This window comes from Kogia breviceps, chromosome 7 (assembly GCF_026419965.1).
Source record: "Kogia breviceps isolate mKogBre1 chromosome 7, mKogBre1 haplotype 1, whole genome shotgun sequence".
Taxonomy (NCBI): Eukaryota; Metazoa; Chordata; class Mammalia; order Artiodactyla; family Physeteridae; genus Kogia; species Kogia breviceps.
In genome coordinates, this window is record NC_081316.1 from 25269537 (window position 1) to 25281849 (window position 12313).

Here is a 12313-nt window from a genome sequence, read left to right on the forward strand (position 1 = left end):
GGTGATTCTTTCCTCCCCTTCAGCTGAGGCAAATTCCATTTCAACTGTCTGAATCCCAGCAACTTCCTTTCTGTCATTTGGAAAAGTGTGAATTATAGGGCTCACATGGACCCACAGAAGGGAAATCACAAACCTGGCACATGAAATTAACTATCGCTTTACCTCATGACAAGGCTGTCTCAGACCACAAAGATTTTTAGAACCAAAGCAACACCCAATAGGACAAGAGGCCAAATGCACCAACTGTGAACGGGGGACCTGGAGTCTCCCTCAGGGGCATGATGTTGACTGACATAGGGAAGAGTGTTCCAGAAGATGGGTTGTTTGTACTTCCAAGATTGCCTGGGGACATGATCTGCAGACACTGTGGTAATGTCTGCAATTTCCTTTAAAGCTTCCTCTTAGACGGTGAGATACCATGCATGTGTGTTTGGGTTAAGTTACACACTAGATGTGGTCAATTATCAATCCAGGGCTGTCCACTAGATCCCAGAAAATAAGAAGCCCACTTCCTAGAGGCAACTACCAGAAGCACTTCTGTAATTTGATACCTTGCTCAAAAGAGCTTGTTAATTAGCATAACAAATGTTAGAAATGGGTTCTCTTTTGGTGAAATTAGTGGTACTCAAGATATGTGGATTGGCCAGAATATGCTATAGACACTCCCACTCTAGCTTGAACTGGATAAAGAATCTAGAGAGGTTTAGAGCCTCTACCCTCAGGATGGCTACTGTCTCTGTCGGGTTCCCTCTGAAGCAGACTCTGAGATGAGTTGAATGCTTGTAATTTATTGGAGAGATGCAGGGAACTGACAGTGGGTGGAAGGGAGCTAACAAGGGATGCATTATGAAGCCAGTCACCAGAGCGGGAAACTAAAGCTTAATTCTCTGTGGGAAAGCTCTGGCAATGATCCTAAAGCATACTTTTCAGAATCCTCCCAGCCAAGAAGCAAGAGAGCTGTGGTATTTATACCTCCACCACTGGTGAATTCCCAGGCACTTCCGGCCAGCCGTGGCTGGGCAAAGTACGTTCTGGCATCTCAAGAGCAGCCCTTCAATAAAGAGATGCTGGAAGTTCAACAGCATTCATCATAGAAATTATAAGGGGGTTTGGACAGGGTACCAGTAGTGTCTGCTACAGGTCCCTACCCTGAATCCCTGTGTGGTCACGTGTCCATTATAAACGTAGAGGGCTCTATTTGTTGAAAAGGATTCGACAAGGCTAACAGAATCCCACACCTGTAAGGCTGATCGGTGTTTCTGCTGATCTCAGTCATGGTGCTGAGAGGCCTGAAAGCTGGGACTTCATCCAGCCTCCAGAACAGGATGCGGAGGAGTTGCGCTTGCTTACTAATAGCCTTTTGTTTAATACATATGTGCATGTGGGCAGCATTTCTTCCGAGACCTCCTCTCCCTACAGTCTAGTAGTCGGGAGAGCAGCTCTCACCCTCCTTCATGATTTCGATGATTATGACTGTCACACACACCCCTCCCCAAACCTAAGAGCAGTGTGGATTCACTGGCCTCATCAGCTTGCAATGTGAGCGCTCCTCGGCACGCAGCATGGTTTTCTTAGGCTCAGGAAGCACATTTTCCAGACCCTTCTTATAAGACTCCCGTGACTTTGCGCACACCCACCTGCACGGTGTAGCTTCCCAGGGTGGTGGCCCGTTTAAACCGCCGGCCTTGTTGCTGGGACATCATGAACAGCTGGGCCAGGCGCTGCTCCATGACCCGGGCGAAGCTTTGGTTATGCAGGCCCACCAGGGAACTGTCCACGCCCTGCAGCACTGTGGACACAGGACACAGAGGGGCTGTCAGAGGAGAGGCTGCCTGCTGACTCGGAACCACAGCCGCCACCGCTGGCCCCCACCAGCCACTAAAGGCCATGGGCCCGACCCCATGTTAGGGTTTGGCCATCCTTCCCTCACTTTACCTTCACATCAGCCCCAGGAGTTAGGAATCACTATTGACCTGTTCGAGATGCTGAAAAGTTTAAGTGACTGGTCTAAGGTCACCCAGCTAGTAATCAGCAAAGCCAGGGCTCAAACCCGAGCATGTGGAACCCCAAAGCATGCACAGTCCTTTACAAGCTGTGACAGGTGTAATGCTGCCATATTAGGTCCCAACCTTATTTAAGATAGTATGTGTTGTCAGAGTCCATATGGGAATACATCATCGTTAAAAGGTACAACTACTTGGGTTTTGGGGGATTCCCACTCAGAAGCCCTGGCTCAGCGCTACCCTGATTTTACTTTTCCTTCCCAACAGCTTTGATGAGAAATCTAAGCTCCATCCTGCAACTCAGCCCCTTCCACATGAGCAAACCGCCCTGTTCGGTGTCCTCATCCCTCTCTCCTCAATGGGGTCCTTTCAGGGCTCACCCCTAAAGCTTCCCAGGGCCCCTGGGGTCTCTCTCACTTGAGAGTGGGATCGTGGGATAAAAAGAGTGGGCTCTCTCAGTGCTGGCCTTGCCAGTTGGGGGACTTTGGGCAAACCACCAGCCCTCTCAGAGTCCAAGTCCTTTTCTGTAAAACGGAATAAGAAGGGCTACATCACAGCAAATATATTTCTAGTGGGCTTGAAGGTTGAGATGAAATAAGATGTCTATGGCAGCTTAGCATAGAGCCTGGTGTGCGGAAGGCAAATGAAACCCTCTCTTTCCATCCCTCCTTCACTGCTGGGCTTCATCCACATCCAGGGTATCTGTAATCAATGGCTAAGGCATCGGCGATGGAATTCCAAGCAATGGCTGGTGCATGGGAGAGAATTTAGTGAACACCGGAGCCGTCCAAGGACTGCTGTGGTCAACTACTATGGAGGCGACTGCCTTTTGCCATCTACCCCCAAAGCCAGCCCTTCCTCTGAGACCCTTGGGAAGAAGCACACTTCTTCCCAAACACACAAACACTCCCTCCAAACAGTCATCCCTGAAAACAAAAATGCCAAAAGCAATTCTCGTCTTCTTAGACCAAAACTTACACAGGCTGGGAATGTAATACAAGGTTTTTCATTTAGCAGAGTTTGTTCTACTACAGTCCAGCCAAGGACCATTAATACCACCCATCTACTGGGATCTGGCAATAGCTTGGATATACAGACGGCATTGTTATTATGATGGCATTCTAACAGGGCCAGAACATGCGATGGATGACAATGCGATACAGAGAACGATGTTTAAACGGATCAAGAGAAAAATAAAACCCACAGCTGAGTCTTAGAAATTATTTCTTTGAAACCACAAATGCTAAATAATCCCCATGGAGTGTATAAAGCAGCTTTCCTTCCAGGGCCCTCATGAAGGACTACCAGCTCAGCAGAACTCCCGCAAACAAAGATAAAACACTCCTGCACTTCCCACTGTGGCCCCTTGGAACCCTCCTGACACAGCTGTCAGGCTGAGGAAGGGCTAACCAGCCTCCTGACCCCAGAGGGAGAGCCTGTGTTCTTGCGCGTTCAAAGACACCGCTCCCGTAAAAGGACAGCGCCAACTGCTGAAGGATTACTTCTACACTGGCCTCTCCTAACGGGTGGACAAGAGCAAGAGAGGGGACACAAGATGGTCGAGGGACTTCATCATGGGTTACTTTACAGGAATCCCAGAGATGATGCAAGGACAGACATCAAAGAAGAGAATAGTCGAAGCCTTCAGGTGACGAAAACATTCTGGAAATAGATAGTGGCGATGGTTTCACAACGCTGTGAATGTACTTAATGCCCCTGAATTGTACACTTTAAAAATGGTTAAGGGCTTCCCTGGTGGCGCGGTGGTTAAGAATCCTCCTGCCAGTGCAGGGGACACGGGTTCGAGTCCTGGTCCGAAAGATCCCACATGCCGCGGAGCAACTAAGCCCATGTGCCACAACTGCTGAGCCTGTGCTCTAGAGCCTGTGAGCCACAACTACTGAGCCAGCGTGCTTCAACTACTGAAGCCCGCACGCCTACAGCCCGTGCTCCGCAACAAGAGAAGCCACTGCACATACATACACTACCAAATGTAAAACAGATAGCTAGCGGGAAGCGGCTGCATAGCACAGGGAGATCAGCTCGGTGCTTTGTGTCCACCTAGAGGGGTGGGAGGGAGATGCAAGAGGGAGGGGATATGGGGATATATGTATATGTATAGCAGATACACTTTGTTATAAAGCAAAAATTTACACACCATTGTAAAGCAATTATACTCCAATAAAGATATTTTTTTAAAAAAGGGAGAAGTCACCGCAATGAGAAGCCCACGCACTGCAACGAAGAGCAGCCCCCGCTCATCCCAACTAGAGAAAGTCCGGGCAGAGCAACGAAGACCCAACGCAGCCAAAGATAAATAAATAAGTAAATAAATATATTTTTTAAAAAGGTTAAAACGGTAAATCACACTTTATGTGTATTTTACCACAGTTTTTAACATTGAGAAAAAATACCTCCAGGGAAGTACAGGAGGCCTTGGGAACCTGCCACAGAGCTACATGGAGTCAACTGGGCAGCTCCCTCATGCCTCATGGCTCTATTTGCAAAGAGGATGTGTCCTTCTCAGGAGGCAGCTGGAGAAGAGCTGAGGGTTGGAGCCAGGGGCCTGGGTTTGAATCCTAATGCCCCCTTCTCGAGTGTCTTGAGCAAGTTGCCTAGTTTCTCTGGGCCCCAGTTCCTCATCAGAAAACACGGTTATCATAAGCTCCTCCCGCTGTATCATTGCAAAGAACAGTATACTTTATAAAAAAAATGCTTCCAGCATAGTGCCATAAAGCCCATAAACAGTAGCTGTTGTTGCTCAAACGTGCCTCCTGCTTCACTAGACACATCCTCACCAGAGGAAGGAATTGCCTGGAAAACACAGAGCTGTGTTCCAGGACTGTAGCTCCTTTCTTTTCCCCTGAGAAGCACGGCGGACCTCAGGCTCCTAGCCCTCTCTGCCTGCCTGGAAGGGAGTGAAAAGAGATGTGTGCCCATAACTCTCACAGACACACGGAAGCAGTAGTGGGGGTTGGACCCTGGCACGGGGGACCAGGAAGACCGCAGCCCCTCAGTATATCAGCCAGGGCCCTGGCCACCCACCCTTACCCACCACTGATTCAGCTCAGAGGAGGCAGGCAAGTCCCAGCTGTGTTCCTAGGAGCTTCGTCCAGAAGATTTGGTGGCTGTAACATCACTGGTCTCTCATTCCTTCTCTGTCTACAATTGCACTGGGCTCTAAGATTCCAACGATCAGGCCAAGTGAACTCAAGTTAAGTTGTTTTATTCATGGTTGAATCTCACATACTCAGGGCCAAAAGAACCTCAATCCTCAGCTCACATCTTTTCCTGATTCTAAAGGTGAGCATGTGATGCCTAGTGGGTCTAAGTTGACTTGCTCAAGGACACACTAGGTTAGTCAGTAGCAGAGCTGAGACCAGAAGAAACCCTGTGCTGGGTCTGGGATATTTTGACTCTGGTAGGTGAAATAAAGACAGATGAATAGGGCCTCCCTGGTGGCGCAGCGGTTGAGAGTCCGCCTGCCGAGGCAGGGGACACGGGTTCATGCCCCGGTCCGGGAGGATCCCACATGTCGCAGAGAGGCTGGGCCCGTGAGCCATGGCCGCTGGGCCTGCGCGTCCGGAGCCTGTGCTCCGCAACGGGAGAGGCCACAGCAGTGAGAGGCCCGCGTACCGCAAAAAAAAAAAAAGACAGGTGAATAAACCTAAGAGGGGCTCTCACCTCTGTCAGGCAGCAATATTAAGTCTGTACATTTCTACCCCACCTCATATGTACACCCCTGACTGCAGGATCCATGAAAGCAGGGTAGCCCCTGGGTACTCTGTAAAGAGGGGCTGCAGGAGTCACCCTAAGCCAGTGATTTTCCACCACAGTGGGACCCACACTCAGGAAGGGGAGCAGTGGCTAGTGTGCCAAAACATATTTAATATAAGTTTAGTCGGGAAACAGATGAAAACATGTTAGGCTTTTATAATACAAATGACAGGAAGAAAAAAGTTGCTTCAAATCCTCTTGGCGGTTAGCAATGAGCAGAAGACAGGATGCCCAGGATGAAGATCTGGGCAGACAGGTTATTCGAGGGACTGTAGGTTTGAACAAGTGCTGTCTTCATCTCTCAGTTCCTAATCTCCTACCCCTTCTGGAAAAGATGGCTAAAGTTGGTAGTGGCCGCCCATGGGTCTAGAAAGTGGTTATGGACCAAAGGGAAGGCAGGAGGGTCATCCTGAGACCTGGACCTGTCCCCTCTTTCCCCTCAAGCACTAATCAACTGATCCAATCAGCTCCAAACACAGTGAGGGTGCCACTGTGTATGCTGGCTACCAACAGGCAGCAACAGTGATAACAAAGTTGGATATGTAGGTGAGTGGGCAGGGGTCAAGTCCCAGAAGAATCCTGAAAACAAGAACATGTATGGAGCTTTTTATTAAGGTTATGTCACTAAAACAGAGGCAGGGCAAGACACAGGTACATGAGGAAAGCATGAAACAGGAGTCTGTCAGGGACAGGATGTTTTACCATTGAATGTAAATCTTAAACATTAAGAGAAGGGAGGAAATGTCTACAAGTTAAAAAACAGCATTCCCTGTGCAGGAAACATGATTTTGTAAATATTACATAACCTGCTGGTTTCCAAAATGTGTTGCATTGTCTCTCTTGAGCATAAATTCTGCTGGGTCATTGTGTTGTTTTCTTTTTAAACATTTCTTTAGTTGGCCTTCTTAGCAGGTAAAATAATCTCTACAAATCCATGGCTTTGTAGGGGAGAAAGAAATGCAATTTTCTACAATTTAGGAGAAATCTTGAGCAGGCTTCACCAAGCTCCTTGGTTAGTATTCCGGTCAGCAGCCCATCTACTGCTTCTTTGGGACAGCCAGGGAGGAAGGAGACAGTCAAGGGAAGAAGGAGGTTTGGGAGGGCCTGCTTGTTCAGGCACATCTTCCAGGACTTGCAAAATCTTCCTCCCTCCTTGTAATGGGCTGAACTGTGTCCTCCCACCACTCACATGTTGACATGTTTTAACTCCCAGGACCTCAGAATGCGACTGTATTTGGAGATAGGGCCTTTAAAGAGGCAATTAAGATAAAATGAGGTCATCAGGGTGCAGCCTAATCCTATACAACCGGTGTCAGTATAAGAAGAGAAAACTAAGACACAGACATGCACAGAGGGAAGATGGCCATCTGCAAGCCAATGAGAGAGACCTCAGAAGAAAACAACCCAGCTGACACCTTGGTTCTAGACTTCCAGCCTCTAGATTTATGAGCAAATAAATTCCTGTTGTTGAAGCTCCCTCAGCCTGGGGTACTTTGTTACGGTAGCTCTAGCAGACTAACACCCTTCCGTCCCTCCCCTCGAAACTGAGGAGGACCCTGTGGGGCTCCTGGGCACAGAAGCCTTTTTGTCCCCCTTTCTTGTAGGCAAGACTCCAGCTTCCATGACCTTAGGCCCTGAGTTCCAAAGGGCAGATTCCAACAGTTGCTAATCAAGGGAGGAGCAGCCAAGAAACTACCTGAGGCAAGATTAAAGGGACAAGAGAAACTCACCAAGATTAGGAGACCAACCACCTGAGATGAGATTAAAGGCATGCAGACCTGCACACACCCTAATCTTATCAGCAAAACCCACGCTTGAACTATTGCTATAAAACTCCTCATCAAATCCTCCCCGGTTGGGACACATAGTTTTTCGAGGCAGGAGCTTGCTGTGTTCCGCTTTGCCTGGCAAAGCAATGAAGCTATCCTTTTCTATTTCACCCAAAACTCCGTCTCCGAGATTCAGTGTGGCACCGGTGTATAGAGAAGCTGAGCTTTTGGCATCACCCTTTATGGCCCGGCTGGTCACTTCCTCCTACAAGCATCCGTCCTCTCTCTCTGCTTCCAATCCTTGCTTCTCTAATTTTCAGAGCTACTGTCTGGTTTTTGAAAAACACAAGCAAAAATTTTTTGCTGTTTCATAAATCTCAGCTGAGAAATGTCAAGGAAGAAAAAAAGGAAACTGCCACCCAAACACCCTTTTACTTCCATCCACCCTCACTGTCAGGACAAGCCCAGGCTCCACCAGGATCAGCCCGGGGGTACCTGCAGAGAGAGAAAAATGCATGCCTGGCATTCCTCTGACTTTCATTTGGGTTTTGTAAAGCAGTGCAGAAAGTCCTATGATCTTTAAACAAATAGACAACCATTCACATGGACATGCCCCAGATGTCCACAGCTTAATGCCGCACCTTTTGATGGGTACACATTTTGGGAAGAGGAGGCTCCTGGGTGGGACTTTCAACGTAGCTGTTTTGAAGTGGTTATTTAACCCTCATCTTCAGCGTGCTGTCTTTTCCTATCTCCGCTTACTCCACCCACTTCTGGTCCTAGGGAAGTAACTCCTTGGCAAATAAGACAGGACCCAAGAAAAGATGCCAATTCTATCACTGAATGGCATGCAGTTTTTAAAAATAAACCAACCTTTCCAAAATACAGCAGAGGGAGGAACACTCCCAAACTCATTTTACAAGGCCACCATCACCCTGATACCAAAAGCAGACAAAGATGTCACAAAGAAAGAAAACTATAGGCCAATATCACTGATGAACATAGATGCAAAAATCCTCAACAAAATACTAGCAAACAGAATCCAGCAGCACATTAAAAGGATCATACACCATGATCAAGTGGGGTTTACCCCAGGAACGCAAGGATTCTTCAATATATGCAAATCAATAAAATGTGATAAACCATATTCGCAAATGGAAGGATAAAAACCATATGATCATCTCAATAGATGCAGAAAAAGCTTTTGACAAAATTCAACACCCATTTATGATAAAAACCCTCCAGAAAGTAGGCATAGAGGGAACTTACCTCAACATAATAAAGGCCATATATGACAAACTCACAGCAAACATCATTCTCAATGGTGAAAAACTGAAACCATTTCTCTAAGATCAGGAAGAAGACAAGGTTGCCCACTCTCACCACTATTATTCAACATAGTTTTGGAAGTTTTATCCACAGTAATCAGAGAAGAAAAAGAAACAAAAGAAATCCAAATTGGAAAAGAAGAAGTAAAGCTGTCACTGTTTGCAGATGACATGACACTATACATAGAGAATCCTAAAGATGCTACCAGAAAATGACTAGAGCTAATCAATGAATTTGGTAAAGTAGCAGGATACAAAATTAATGCACAGAAATCTCTTGCATTCCTAAACACTAATGATGAAAAATCTGAAAGAGAAATTAAGGAAACACTCCCATTTACCATTGCAATGAAAAGAAGAAAATACCTAGGAATAAACCTACCTAAGGAGACAAAATACCTGCATACAGAAAACTATAAGACACTGATGAAAGAAATTTAAGATAATACAAGCAGATGGAGAGATATACCATGTTCTTGGATTGGAAGACTCAACATTGTGAAAATGACTCTACTATCCAAAGCAATCTACAGATTCAGTGCAATCCCTATCAAACTCTCAATGGCATTTTTCACAGAACTAGAACAAAATATTTCACAATTTGTATGGAAACACAAAAGACCCCAAAGAGCCAAAGCAATCTTGAGAAAGAAAAATGGAGCTGGAGGAATCAGGCTCCTGGACTTCATACTATACTACAAAGCTACAGTAATCAGGACAGTATGGTGCTGGCCCTGAAACAGAAATATAGATCCATGGAACAGGATAGAAAGCCCAGAGATAAACCCACACACCTACGGTTACCTTATTTTTGATAAAGGAGGCAAGAATATACTATGGAGAAAAGATAGCCTCTTCAATAAATGATGCTAGATGTAAAAGCTACATGTACATGTAAAAGCTAGATGTACAGCTACATGTAAAAGAATGAAATTAGAACACTCCCTAACACCATACACACAAAAAAACTCAAAATGGATTAAAGACCTAAATGTAAGGCTAGACACTATCAAACTCTTAGAAGAAAACATAGGCAGAACACTCTATGACATAAATCACAGCAAGATCCTTTTTGACCCACCTCCTAGAGAAGTGGAAATAAAAACAAAAATAAACAAATGGGACCTAATGAAACTTAAAAGCTTTTGCTCAGCAAAGGAATCCATAAACAAGATGAAAAGACAACTCTCAGAATGGGAGAAAATATTTGCAAATGAAGCAACTGACAAAGGATTAATCTCCAAAATTTATAGCAGCTCATGCAGCTCAAAATCAAAAAAAAAAAAAAAAAAAAAAACCAAAAATGGGCAGAAGACCTAAATAGACATTTCTCCAAAGAAGATATACAGATTGCCAACAAACACATGAAAGGATGCTCAACATCACTAAGCATTAGAGAAATGCAAATCAAAACCACAATGAGTTGGGCTTCCCTGGTGGCACAATGGTTGAGAGTCCGCCTGTCGATGCAGGGGACACCGGTTCGTGCCCCGTGCGGGAAGATCCCACGTGCCGTGGAGCGGCTGGGCCCGTGAGCCATGCCTGCTGCGCCTGCGCGTCCGGAGCCTGTGCTCCGCAACGGGAGAGGCCACAACAGTGAGAGGCCCGCATACCGCAAAAAAAAAAACCACAAAAAAAAAAAAAAAAAAAAAAAAAAAAAAAAAAAAAAAAACCACAATGAGGTATCACCTCACACCAGTCTGAATGGCCATCATCAAAAAATCTACAAACAATAAATGTTGGAGAGGGTGTGGAGAAAAGGGAACCCTCCTGCACTGTTGGTGGGAATGTAAATGGATACAGCCACTATGGACAACAGTACGGAGATTCCTTAAAAAACTAAAAATTGAACTACCATACGACCCAGCAATCCCACTACTGGGCATATACCCTGAGAAAACCAAAATTCAAATAGAGATATGTACCACAATTTCCATTGCAGCACTATTTACAATAGCCAGGACATGGAAGCAACCTAAGTGTCCATCAAAAGATGAATGGATAAAGAAGATGTGGCACATATATACAATGGAATATTACTCAGCCATAAAAAGAAACGAAATTGAGTTAGTTGTAGTGAGGTGGATGGACCTAGAGTTTGTCATACAAAGTGAAGTAAGTCAGAAAGAGAAAATCAAATACAGTATGTTAATACATATATACAGAATCTTAAAAAAAAATGGTTCTGAAGAACCTAGGGGCAGGACAGGAATAAAGACACAGATGTAGAGAATGGACTTGAGGACACAGGGAGGAGGAAGGGTAAACAGGAACGAAGTAAGAGACTGGCATGGACATATATACACTACCAAATGTAAAATAGATAGCTAGTGGGAAGCAGCCACATAGCACAGGGAGATCAGCTTGGTGCTTTGCGACCACCTAGAGGGGTGGGATAGGGAGGGTGGGAGGGAGACGCAAGAGGGAGGGTATATGGGCATATATGTATATGTATATGTATAGCTGATTCACTTTGTTATACAGCAGAAATTAACACAACATTGTAAAGCAATTATACTCCAATAAAGATATTAAAAAAATAATAATGAAAGAAAGAAAGAAGGAAGGAAAGAAAAGGAAAGAGAGAAGGAAAGAAGGAAAGGAAGGAAGGAAGGAAGGAAGGAAGGAAGGAAGGAAGGAAGGAAGGAAGAAAGAAAGAAAGAAAGAAAGAAAGAAAGAAAGAAAGAAAGAAAGAAAGAAAGAAAGAAAGAAAGGAAGAAAGAAAGAAAGAAAAATAAACCAACCTGATAGGGTGAAAGGGGAAATGAAAGAAGAGATTACCTGTAATTACCCAGTAGTCTCTGGTTGTTTCTGATATATCAAGGTTGGGGTATTCCAGTGCTAAAACAAACAAGAAACACACCAAATTACTTTCACAAGTTTTGTATGTAAATATTGTTCAGGGAAATAGACATAGCTGACAAAATACCAAGCAGCTAAATCCTGCTTTATCATTCTTGGGAACTCTAGGACATACAGGCTGAAACTTGCTATTCAGAAAACTAAAATACTCAGTAAAGGGCTTTTGGGTGTCTGCTTTCAGTTTTTCTATCAAAACCTTCTTAAATGAAACACTTCAATACCTACAGCTAGAACCTATCTTAACAATAGCTTTCTCTTTAAAAATTATCCAACCATCGTAACATTTTTAGGAATAATTATTTCTTGAATGGATTTTTCCAGTGTCAAGGACTAAGTTTTGTAGCCAAATGTAACAGTCCCATTTCTTTACAGGTGTGGTGACCATCAGAGTTAATACATGTAAAAGCCTTAGCATAGTACCTGGCACATAGTAAGTACTCAATAAATCATAGCTGTGTTATTGTTATTATTCTCAGAATATCAAGATGATGAAAAATGAAATTCTTCACGTGCTGCCAGGTGATGTAATGCCATCTTTTATGACATCATCTTTTCCATAAAATCCAGAAGCATC

At 44.8% G+C, this 12313-nt stretch overlaps 1 protein-coding gene across 4 annotated transcripts in view; it reads right to left on the bottom strand.

Moving 5' to 3' along the window:
* Window positions 1-12313, bottom strand: part of KIAA1549L (KIAA1549 like) — a 295434-nt gene that overhangs the window by 107736 nt on the left and 175385 nt on the right. For all 4 annotated transcript variants that reach the window (XM_067038032.1, XM_067038031.1, XM_067038028.1 and 1 more), the window contains 2 exons: window positions 11659-11718; window positions 1638-1789 (listed from right to left, as the gene is read on the bottom strand). In XM_067038032.1, the coding sequence (XP_066894133.1) occupies window positions 1638-1789; window positions 11659-11718 (212 nt within the window). The remainder of the gene's footprint in view (window positions 1-1637; window positions 1790-11658; window positions 11719-12313) is intronic.